Source organism: Macaca nemestrina, chromosome 14, assembly GCF_043159975.1.
Source record: "Macaca nemestrina isolate mMacNem1 chromosome 14, mMacNem.hap1, whole genome shotgun sequence".
NCBI lineage: Eukaryota > Metazoa > Chordata > Mammalia > Primates > Cercopithecidae > Macaca > Macaca nemestrina.
Genome location: NC_092138.1, coordinates 87,529,944 through 87,542,750, shown reverse-complemented (window position 1 = coordinate 87,542,750; position 12,807 = coordinate 87,529,944). Strand labels below are relative to the sequence as shown.

Here is a 12,807-nt window from a genome sequence, read left to right as displayed (position 1 = left end):
AGTTGGACGGTGGGGGCTCACGGTGGGAAGGCATTTTAATCAGTGATGTCCGGTGATGGATGAGGAAGGCTGGGCTCTGGGTGTTAATCTTTGTGGACAAGAAATGCCAGCAGGAGGACTGAAATAAAAACCCAGTACCTCATTTTCTCTTCTGAAGGCAAGAAGAGAACTACTTCTCCATCAGCTGGGATGGAGAAGATGAGCTCAGCCTCATCAAATGATAGAAAACTAAATTAAATCAATAGCCATCTGTCTCCACAGTATATGATTTTCCACTAAAGGAGCGCATAGCAGGTGCCAGACCCACTGACAAGAGCATTCTAGCTGAGGCCATTGAAGGTAGAACTCCCTGGAGTTTGCTTAGGGACCAGAGGATTATGGGGAGGGCTGTGCATATGGCCAAGCAGAGCACTTGGTTTTCTATAAAGGGAGGGCCTTGAATATCAGTTTACAGCAGATTCACATGTTTTAAGATTCATTTACTTATTTAAGCTGGGGAGTGATGCTATTTAGAATTAGCACTCTGTTGGCCATTTGGAGGATGGTTTTGAGAAGGCCTGACTGGAGTCCAGCAGACTGGCTAGGAGCCCTTTCCATGATGTTGTGAGTATGCAGGAATCTCACTTATGGCTCCAGGGACAAGGGTGGAGAAGAAGAGACAAATTCAAGACAGGAAGGAAGGCAATTCACATTTTATGAGTACCAAATTATGTGCCAAATTCTGAAGTAAGGGATGCACCCCCATGATCCACCTTAAGCTTCACCCGGGAGGCGGAGCTTGCAGTGAGCCCAGACCGAGCCACTGCACTCCAGCCTGGGTGACAGAGCGAGACTCCGCCTCAAAAAAAAAAAAAAAAAAAAAAAAAAAAAAAAGCTTCACATCTAATCTGTAGTTGTAGATATTGTGCCCATTTATTAGATGAGAACATTGAAGCTCAGAGACGGCAAGTAACTTCTCTGGGTCACATAGTGAGAAGAGGAAAAGCTGGAAATTAAACTCATACTGGTAGAGGCTTTTAAATATATATCTGGCAGCCTCCCCATGTGACTTTTCTAACAGTAGACCCTGTAGGGCAGTAACAGTAGAAACAATAATGCATATGATCCCAGCAATGTCAATATTAACAAGCAGCTGACATTTGCTATGCTGTTGCCGTGTGAGCCAGTGTTCTCAACACTTTGCTGACATTATCACTCTTCATTCTCACAATGCCATAAGAAGATAGTCACAAAAGTCCCATTTTACAGGTGGGCACGCTGAGGTTCAGAGAAGTAAAGGGACTTGTGGAACTTGTCACAAAGCTATTAACTGACCAAAGGAGACTGAAAACCTTTCTATCAATCCCTGACACATGTCTCTTCCAGGAGGGAGGAGAGGGCATGATGATGGGGCCTACAACCTCCCAAGCCATAACCACCCTGTTGCCCTCTCTCTGAGCAGTGCCCCGAGGAGCTGAAACCCATGAAGGATGGCTCCGGCTGCTACGACCACTCCAAAGGCATTGACTGCTCTGATGGTTTTAATGGCGGCTGTGAGCAGCTGTGCCTGCAGCAGACGCTGCCTCTGCCCTACGATGCCACTTCAAGCACCATCTTCATGTTCTGCGGGTGAGTCTGTGTCCCCAAGGCCCAGGCGCCCCATTTACAGAAGTGAGGGATGCATGAGAAAATGATCAGACACTACAACTCAGCAAGGCTGAACTTTGACGTTCGATAGAATGACCTTTCTGCCTCTCCTGTTTTAGCCCAAGAACCAAAAGCCAAAATTATAACCTTCTGTTGGGTGGTTATAAATTATAACCTTCTTAAAAAAGAAAAAAATGAGAAAAATAAATATTGGGTTAATAAATATAACCCATGCCCAGGCCTCATCCTAGAGCCAGGAGCTTTTTCCTACTGAAGCCTCCAGCCCTTCTGAATCTACCTGTATGGCCCTAGTCAGTGCAGTTTGGAGACAAAAGCAGACGTCTTGAAGGTGGTCACAAAGGTTTCAGGTTTGGTGCATAAAAGCACAGGCTAAGCCCAGGCTTCAAGCTCAGTTTCAGCAGGAATGTAACAGTGTGAGTGCAGTGTTCAGCCTTTCTGTGTCCTCATGTCCATATCTGTAAGGACAATTAATTGGAGGAGGGAAAGGCTAAAGGAAACAATGTAGGTAAAGCTTGCAGGGCAGTGCTGGCTCTCGAAGGACTCAAGCTGAGTTTTGAAATAAGTTTGAGGCTAAAAGGGGAACATGCTGGGACTAACTTGCTGAGTGACCTCCGACAAGTCATGTTCTCTGTCTGGGCCACAGTGTGACCATCTGTGAAAAGAGATCTTTGGGGAAGGATGGCTGACATTTCTTCCAGCTTACCTTGCTTTCCATTTGAAGACTGCAATGGCCGTTACCTCTGCTTTTGACAGCACCTTGCATAGCATTTGGTCCTCAGTAATCACTCAAGAAAATAGACTTTTTTCTTCTCCTCTCCATTCCCTTTCTGATTATGTCTTAGTATTAGAATATTAGCTTATCTTTTGACATCCTGTGACTCAGAAAAATAATCTTGTACTCGTGAAAGAAGTACATTTAATGCTCTCTTTACTAAGAGAGAAAAGCAGAACGGGACATTTAACAACGTTTTCAGTCCTATGTTTCACAAATAGGGGGTGAGCGTGGGCATGGGTTTAATTTCAGTTTACCAGAAAAATTAATTTAACTTGTATGATTCTAGTGCGTAGAGTCCAGTTTTTCTTCGAGGGCTTGTTTCAAGGTCTCCTTTCCTGCCCTAGTTGCACTTAGGGCTGCTGGTGCCTTTGTGCAGGTATAGAAGCAGCTCACTGGAGGCCCTAGATATGTATCAGTAAAATAAATAAGAAATAAATTAGGGTATGCAGACCCGAATTTATAGCGATCTCTCCTCAGCTTAAGTGACTGCAGGGCAATGTTGAGTAAATTATGCATGGCTTTAGATCTTCAGGCTGCATACAGAATCAGCCATGTTCTTGTCATTGTTATTTTTCTCTCTCTGTGTTTGGGATGGGGTGGGGGCTGTTCTGTGGCAAATAACAACAGTAACAGCAGCAGGAGCAGCAATAATGGATTTTGACATCAGAAACTATTACCACCTTCCATCCACAGCACACTACAGGGAACCGTGGATTCAAAAGACACGAATTCTAATCCTAGCTCTGCCACTCTCTTAGGCATAAGGCAAGCCTTTCAGGACGCCTGACCTTCCATTGTCTCATCTGTAAAATTTTTATACCTACTTTAATATAATGATAATTCTGAAGAGTGAAAGTATTTCATATTTGTTACCCTCTGAAGGTTAAGAAACATGCCCAAGGTCATATGACTAGTGATGTGGCTCAATATCTCCTTGCTGTGTGACCTTGAGCAAGTTAATTAATGTCTCTGTGCCTCAGTTTTCTCATCTGTAAAACAGGGATACTAGTAATATCTGTCTATAGAGATGTTATAAGGACTAAATATATTACCATTTACATTCATATTTGTGAAATGCTTTGGAACAATGTCCTGCACAGAGTTAGCAATGTATGTGTTTGTTAAATAAATTAACTTAAATGATTCTAATAACATTTGCTAGTGACCTGATGCACTAGACAGGACTAATCAATGGGCAAAAACTGGAAGCTTTCCCTTTGAAAACTGGCACAAGATGCCCTCTCTCACCACTCCTATTCAACATAGTGTTAGAAGTTCTGGCTAGGGCAATCAGGCAGGAGAAAGAAATCAAGGGTATTCAGTTAGGAAAAGAAGAAGTCAAATTGTCCCTCTTTGCAGATGACATGATTGTATATTTAGAAAACTCCATCGTCTCAGCCCAAAATCTCCTTAAGCTGATAAGCAACTTCAGCAAAGTTTCAGGATACAAAATCAATGTGCAAAAATCACAAGCATTCTTATACACCAGTAACAGACAAACAGAGAGCCAAATCATGAATGAACTCTCATTCACAATAGCTTCAAAGAGAATAAAATACCTAGGAATCCAACTTACAAGGGATGTAAAGGACCTCTTCAAGGAGAACTACAAACCACTGCTCAGTGAAATAAAAGAGGACACAAACAAATGGAAGAACATACCATGCTCGTGGATAAGAAGAATCAATATCGTGAAAATGGCCATACTGCCCAAGGTAATTTATAGATTCAATGCCATCCCCATTAAGCTACCAATGACTTTCTTCACAGAATTGGAAAAAACTGCTTTAAAGTTCATATGGAACCAAAAAAGACCCCGCATTGCCAAGACAATCCTAAGCCAAAAGAACAAAGCTGGAGGCATCACGCTACCTGACTTCAAACTATACTACAAGGCTACAGTAACCAAAACAGCATGGTACAGGTACCAAAACAGAGATATAGACCAATGGAACAGAACAGAGCCCTCAGAAATAATACCACACATCTACAGCCATCTGATCTTTGATAAACCTGAGAAAAACAAGAAATGGGGAAAGGATTCCCTATTTAATAAATGGTGCTGGGAAAATTGGCTAGCCATAAGTAGAAAGCTGAAACTGGATCCTTTCCTTACTCCTTATATGAAATTTAATTCAAGATGGATTAGAGACTTAAATGTTAGACCGAACACCATAAAAACCCTAGAAGAAAACCTAGGTAATACCATTCAGAACATAGGCATGGGCAAGGACTTCATGTCTAAAACACCAAAAGCAGTGGCAACAAAAGCCAAAATTGACAAATGGGATCTAATTAAACTAAAGAGCTTCTGCACAGCAAAAGAAACTACCATCAGAGTGAAAAGGCAACCTACAGAATGGGAGAAAATTTTTGCAATCTACTCACCTGACAAAGGGCTAATATCCAGAACCTACAAAGAACTCAAACAAATTTACAAGAAAAAAACAAACAACCCCATCAAAAAGTGGGCAAAGGATATGAATAGACACTTCTCAAAAGAAGACATTCATACAGCCAACAGACACATGAAAAAATGTTCATCATCACTCATCATCAGAGAAATGCAAATCAAAACCACAATGAGATACCATCTCATACCAGTTAGAATGGCAATCATTAAAAAAATCAGGAAACAACAGGTGCTGGAGAGGATATGGAGAAATAGGAACACTTTTACACTGTTGGTGGGACTGTAAACTAGTTCAACCATTGTGGAAAACAGTGTGGCAATTCCTCAAGGATCTAGACCTAGAAATACCATTTGACCCAGTCATCCCATTACTGGGTATATACCCAAAGGATTATAAGTCATGTTGCTATAAAGACACATGCACACGTATGTTTACTGTGACACTATTCACAGTAGTAAAGACTTGGAATCAACCCAGATGTCCATCAGTGACAGACTGGATTAAGAAAATGTGGCACATATACACCATGAAATACTATGCAGCCATAAAAAAGGATGAGTTCATGTCCTTTGTAGGGATATGGATGCAGCTGGAAACCATCATTCTCAGCAAGCTATCACAAGAACAGAAAACCAAATACCGCATGTTCTCACTCATAGGTGGAAATTGAATAATGAGATCACTTGGACACAGGAAGGGGAACATCACACACTGGGTCCTATTGTGGGGAGGGAGTAGGGGGAAGGGATAGCATCCTAGGAGATATACCTGATGTAAATGATGAGTTAATGGGTACAGCACACCAACATGGCACATGTATATATATGTAACAAACCTACACATTGTGCACATGTACCCTAGAACTTAAAGTATAATTAAAAAAAAAAAAAAGGACTGTGAAAGTCTTAAGAAGACTCAATGGGTGAGAGTGTGTGGTGAGCTGTTAAAACCCATCCAAATGGTAATAAACAGGACAAAAGAAACAAAACCCAGGCATCCTAAAAGCAACTGCAGTTTCAACAGGATTTGGAAACTGTCTATTAGGAATGCAAATGAGAAGTTACCACATTTGTTAGAAGCACTGTAAACAATGAAAGCTATTAGCAGGTACTTGTGAGAGAGATAGTCTAGAGAGAAGTGGGATGCGATTGAATTAAGCAAGGAAAACAAAATAAACTCATTATCAAGAGGACCTTCCCAACTTGCTCAAAGCTCTATGACCTTCCTAAGAGTGTTCTGGGTAGGAGAAGGTTTAATAAATCTGTTTGCAACCAGGTTAATAATAGCAGCTAACATTTACTAAGGACTTTCTAGGTACCATGACTGTTCTAAGTGCTTTGGGTACATTAGCTCATTCAATTCTCATAACAACTCTACAAGGGATATACTATTATGATTCCCATTCTATGGCTTTTTGTTTTGTTTTTAAAAAAAAAGCACAGAGTGGCTCAGTAACTGTCCAAGGTCACATATCTGGTAAGTGAGGTTGTGGAGATTGAAACTTAGGTATTGTGGTTCCAGGTTCAGTCAAGACAGATCTGATGTCATTGCTGGCCTCTGGCCACATCTAGTCATGTGGTCTTTGGCAAGTCACTCAATTTCTCTGAGCCTGTGCTCTTTAATGTAGAATTAGAAGTGATTGTAGCACCATTGTGAAGATTAAATGAAAGTATACATGCACAGGAGCTGTCATAGTTAAGCACTCAGTAAACCGTAGTTATAATTAGTCTAATAAGTATAAAACCATATCATTTAATTATGTAATTACTGGATTTGATGTCTTGTTTACTACTTTGTCTCCAGTACCTAAAACAGTGCCTGGCACATAGTAGGTTAAATTAATAATTGTTAAGTGAAGTTCCTCCATTAACATGGCTAAAGAAGTTTCCAGTCTGACTTTTCCAGTTGCATTTCCAGCTAGGTTCCTCTTCCTAGGTTAAGCCTACTGGTTTCAGTTTCTGGAGTTTTGACAACACTGTTTTCTCTGTCTCCTGTCTCCGTCTCCTTTGCACCTCCACTGACTCCCATTTGTCCCTGGCCCTTTAGCTTTCACCTACAAGTTTCAATTCAGGCATCACTTTTTCAGCAAGCCTTCTCTGAGCCCTAAGAGGCGTCAGGTGTGAGATATGCAGTTACCTTGGAAGAGGATGATAATAACACCCATCCTTTCTTTCTTTTCTTTTTCTTTTTTGAGACGGAGTCTCGCTCTGTCACCTAGGCTGGAGTGTAGTGGTGCAATCTCAGCTCACTGCAGCCTCTGCCTCCTAAGTTCAAGTGATTTTCCTGCCTCAGCCTCCCTAGTAGTTGGGACTACAGGTGCGTGCCACCACACCCAGCTAATTGTTTGTATTTTTAGTAGAGATGGGGTTTCACCATGTTAGCTAGAATGGTCTCGATCTCCTGACCTCATGATCTGCCCACCTTGGCCTCCCAAAGTGAGTGCTAGGATTACAGGCGTGAGCTACCATGCCTGGGCAATATTCGTACTTTCAAATGGATAATATTTAAATATTGACTGAATGTTCCATGGGGTTAGGGCCTATATAGAAAGGACATTTTTTCCTTGTCTTTTTATTTATTTGTATTTCTACTTACAAGGGAGAGGAATATTTACATTTTGTCTCAAAATCTAATTTATCCCAGTGAAATCTTGACATCTCTTGCAGACTGGACCTCTGGCTGGCTGCCCTGATTGTCAGCCTCTTATCAGTTTAAGTTCTCCAAAACGGAGTAAAACATCCTTTCTCTGGGATCCCACAGCCCCCATGGCTCTCCCTGTGATCACCCCATAGCTTGGTTGATTTACCTGCATTCCTGTCTGTTCCTATCATACTGTGAACTCCTCATGAGCAGGGTCTAGGTCCTAAGCACCTGTGTGTCTCATTGCCATTCCCACTGCTTGGCCCAAAGACTTACTTGGAACCATAATGATTGAATTAAATAATTCATCCACCTAAGATTTGTTGTGTCCTACTCTGTGCCTGGTCTTTTATTAGATGCAAATAATCATTGAGTACGAGTTCTTCTCCAGCAGGGGCAAAGAGGTGCCTAAGCCTCACTGGGTCCTGACTGATACTGACAGAGCACAAGTACCAAAATGGTAGACAGAAGCAGGTGAATTCAAGATAGGTTGAGAAGGTCATTGGATATTAAGCTAAAGCCTGTAGAATAAATCCTTAGAACCAGTTTTACAGGTGAGAGGGCATCACCTTCTGTGAAGACCTTGGGAAGTTATCTAGCAACAAAGTTTGTCTGTTGTGTGTGTGTGTGTTTACAGTGTCTACCAAACACACTTCCAAGAGAACTTATTTTACTCACATAAAGCCAATATATTTTTAAAAAGCTATTCATATGAAGATAGGAATGATGAGAGTCATTTTAAGGAGGGAAGAGAAAATGGTTTCAGAAGCTCAAAATGAAAGAGTCACTCAACGTGAGATAAATTTAACTGTGTGCTTCTTGGCAACCAAAGTAAACAGAGAGAGAGAAAAAATACCCCTAGTGGATTATATAGTTGTCCTTGTGTGAGAAAAGGAAAGTTGTAGTTTTTTGTTTTGTTTTGTTTTCAGGAGTTATACACCTTTTTCTGACATTATTTGCTAAGAGAGTTATTTCTCATATATTCCTATGTAAGAGATAGTGAGCCATTTCTTCAGCATTTTTGAAGTTTCAAGCATTTTTCAGATCATTTAGAGGAGGAAACTAAGGCCCTCAAGGTGGGGGCACTCACAGCCAGTTAGGAGGTAAAATTGGGATAGGAGCTTAAGATATCCCAACCTTCTTGCTTCCAATGTAAATGAAAGTGCCCTAAAAACACATTAGCTCAAATAACACATCCAGCCTCAAATAGTCCTTAGTAGCCTCTCTGTCTAATATTCTCTTTATGTAATTTTAAGAGGGAAAGGAGATAAACGTGTTTAATATCCATAGTAACTGGACGCCACTTATTTTCACTGTCAAAGCTGAAGTTTAGTCTAACAGTAGAAAACACTGAATGACAGAACAGAGACAATGGCCTTCATTTTGATTATCAGTACCAAGTGGAAGAGTTGGTGGGAGGTGAGGGGATTCATTCAGGCACTTGTTTTATTGTGGTTTCCACCTTTTAGGTTAAAGCCTGAGCCCTCACCCCTTTCACTTCTGGTTGGAGAACATGAATTTTACTTCTAATCATTAGCATAGAATACTTGCATGCCAGGTTCTTGTCAAACATTAAAACTTTGTTTTCTCTTTTTTTAAAACATTTGTAAAAGCTCAGGTGTAAAAAATATTCACCGACAATTGATGGAAACATGTAATATCCATTCATTTGTCTGGATATCTATTTTCCAGTGTGTATTATATGGAACATTAGTTCCATGAGACATTCAAATATTCAACAACAACAGCAACAACAAACTAAATGTTCAGAGTTTCCCATGTGGAAAAATCTGCACTCCTTAACTGCCTCTTACAGATTCCCAGAGTACCTGGGGATAGTCAAGTCTCTCCCAAATCATGCAGTGGAGAAACATATTTCATTGATTCTAGAGTGCCCATATTTTCCACATTTTAACATTTCTGAAGTGGGAAGGTATCTTAGTTTTAATGATTTGACAGAGTTTATTTGGCAGTCTTTTTTTTCCTTGTTTCTTTCTTAGTGTTATGCAAGCTGGTAGTGTTTCTTACCATTGTTAGGGGTCTTAGACTATATAAAATCTACTATATAATTAATCCAGAGTTTTCCATGGAATTCTATTTTCTATTCACTTCCTTCTTTTCTTTTTCGAGAAACTGTAGATTTTCCTTTGAATAAAACCTATAACCAAAGACCACTCAGAGAACACGTCCTCTGATCTTCGTTTTGGCTAATGTTGGGACAATCCTGAGGATATTGGTGAAAAAGATTCCCATGATATCAGTTAGAAGGGTTAATGCAGTTGAGTTCCCTAGGTGCTGGTTCTAGCCCTAATGATCCCAGGATGAAGTTTTCACAGGTTTCTGCATTAGGAAAACTGGGAAGGAACCTGTTTCTTTCTTGCCTTAGTAATAGGATACTTAGATTTATTCCTAACATTGGTCCAAGTCTACCTGTTGTGCAGTTCCTTGAGCTATTCTTACCCTTAACTACTTTTCTCTCTCTCTCTCTCTCTCTCTCTTTTTTTTTTTTAATCTTGAGACGGAGTCTCGCTCTGTCATCCAGGCTGGAGCGCAATGGCGCAATCTCAGTTCGCTGCAACCTCCTCCTCCCAGGTACAAACAATTCTCCTGCCTCAGCCTTGCAGGCAGCTGGGATTACAGGCGCCCACCACCATATCCAGCTAATTTATTCTATTTTTAGTAGAGATGGGGTTTCGCCATGTTGACAGGCTGGTCTCAAACTCCTGACCTCAGGTGATCCGCCAGTCTTGGCTTCCCAAAGTTCTGGTATTATAAGCATGAGCCATCGTGCTTAGCCTATTCTTATTTTTTTTTTCTTTTTCTTTTCTTTTTTTTTTTTTTTTTGAGGCAGAGTCTCGCTCTGTTGCCCAGGCTGGAGTGCAGCAGCACAATGTCCGCCTCACTGCAAGCTCTGCCTCCCAGGTTCATATCATTCTCCTGCCTCAGCCTCCCAAGTAGCTGGGACTACAAGCGCCCACCACCACGCCTAGCTAATTTTTTGTATTTTTAGTAGAGATGGGGTTTCACTGTGTTAGCCAGGATGGTCTCGATCTCCTGACCTCATGATCTGCCTGCCTCCACCTCCCAAAGTGCTGGAATTACAGGCGTGAACCACCACGCCCGGCAGCCTATTCTTAATATTTTTAAGGATTTGATTCCCTTTCTTATTTTAAAAAAGTTTCTAGGATATGCATTTTGGTAATTCTGTTGATTCCATAAACCATTGAAGAATAAATTAATAAATAAAGGATAAAATACATGAGAAAAAGAAATACTTTGCTTTGAGAGTTTGTACACAATACCATTTTTCTGTCGGTCTCAATTTTCTCCTTTGAACAACAAACAGATAGGAGGAGGTCATTTGTAATGAACTAGAAGGACCACAGGATTTGGAGTAAGAAAATCCAAGTCAAGGTTCTGGCTTTTCCAAAATGCTCATGTGACCTTGATTAGTGCACTTAGATGTCCCGGGCCTCAGGATTCTCTGCGGCAATGTTGGAATGAAAGTACCCATCTCACAATGTTGCTATGAGGATTAAATAAAACATGCTCTGAGCTAAGCACATAGAAGGTTTTATGGTGCACTCTCTAAAATCCCATCTAGGTTTGCTATTCTCTATAATGTGATGGGTGTGTTAAGGGTAACACATCCATTGCCTTCAGCTAAAATGCCCAGTTTGTATCTCTGCACTCATTTTATATTTTTCATTTTGGCACATGTATAAATAGAGTTTCATGTAGATCTTGGCTGGTTTCCTGTGAGCCTACACTCTTTAGAATTTCTATAGGAAAATCTCCCAGATGACAGAATGTTCTAAAGAAGCTATATAATTATGTGTCATAGTACAAAAATAAAATTAAAAAAAAGAAACCAACAACTAAATAGACCTTAGCATAAACCTTCCTATGCCCTTCGGTGGCTCGGGGGGGAGCGGGGAGAACTGCTCCTATTTCAAAACTCAGGGGATCATTTGCCTTTACAAGGATGGGATTTTTTTTTTTCCCTGAATCTCTCCTGCAAACCACAATCTTTTCCCACCCACAGGGAAAAGAAAAATCACTGTAAATCCACAGTTGTGATATGCTTAAAGTTGTACACACACACATTCACACACACCTCTTGAGCTCCTAGGTTTGATTCCCAGCACCGCTATTGACTAGACATAGACATACCTCCATAAACAAGTCACTCAACTTCTCTAAACCTCAATTTTCTTATCTGAAAGTGGAAACAATACCTCCCTGTGAGTGTCATGCATTTCCTATTGCTTCTGTAATGAATCACCACAAAGTTAGCATCCTAAAATATCACACTTTAGTTTACAGTTCTCAAGGTCAATATTCCTAAAATCAAGACAGTGACAGGGCTGCATTCCTTCTGGAGGCTTTAGGGGAAGATCTATTTCCTTGCCTTTTCCAACTGCTAGGGAGTATCTGCATTCATTGACTCATGGTCCCTTACTCTGCTCCCCTCTTGTTCTCCTCTGCTTCTAAGTTGCATCTCCTCTTCTGACTAACACATTTATCTCCCTCTTATGAGGAACCGTGTGATGACATTGGGTCCACCCAGGTAACCCAGGATAATCTTCCCAACTCAAAATCCTTTACTTAATCCCATCTTTGAAGTCTCTTTTGCCATGTCAGATAACCTTGGGTGTTCGGGATTAGGATGTGGGCATTTTGAGGAGGCCATTATTCAACCTATTACAGGTTATAAGAAGCAAACTTTTATAATTTGGAGTCCTCTAATTCAGAAACATAGTTTGTATCTCTATCAACTGTTCTTTTAAAACATTCAGTGAAGTTTTTGACTTCGTGCATAAAGGTTTTGCACGTGTCTTTTGGAGATGTACACACATACACTCAGACACACATACACACACAAATAATATATTTGACTTCTATATAATTCCATAGGCATAAATATAGACAAATTATATATATATACACCTTATTTCCAATGAATGCCATATAAGAAGTTATCAATTATGTGCTGTGAAGCAGAAAAAAAAGGAATCAAAGAATAGCAACTATGTCAACTTTAAGAAACCTAGATCTAGGGAGAGGCTAGCAACTAGGATATGAGTACCAATGGAAATAAATTTATACTTCCTAGGATATGGAAATGGGTTAATAGACTGAATAACAACAACAATAACAATAATAAGCATAATAGCTGATGCATTACTTGAATACTGTATGAGAGATACGGTTTCATCCTTTGTATAAGTTATCTCTAATTTTTACATCCCCATGATAAGGATTGTCATTTTCCTTAATGGATTATGACACCAAAGCCTAGGGAAATTAGCAGACTTAATCAAGGTCATA

General features: G+C 40.3%; 1 protein-coding gene across 12 annotated transcripts in view; it reads left to right on the top strand.

Moving 5' to 3' along the window:
• The window catches only part of LOC105487111 (astrotactin 2), a 995,255-nt gene that overhangs the window by 600,540 nt on the left and 381,908 nt on the right, over window positions 1-12,807 (top strand). For all 12 annotated transcript variants that reach the window (XR_011612991.1, XR_011612990.1, XR_011612989.1 and 9 more), the window contains one exon: window positions 1,442-1,608. Coding sequence is in view for 8 of the 12 variants with exons in the window: in XM_011750424.3 (XP_011748726.3) it covers window positions 1,442-1,608 (167 nt within the window). In the remaining 4 variants the exon portion in view is untranslated. The remainder of the gene's footprint in view (window positions 1-1,441; window positions 1,609-12,807) is intronic.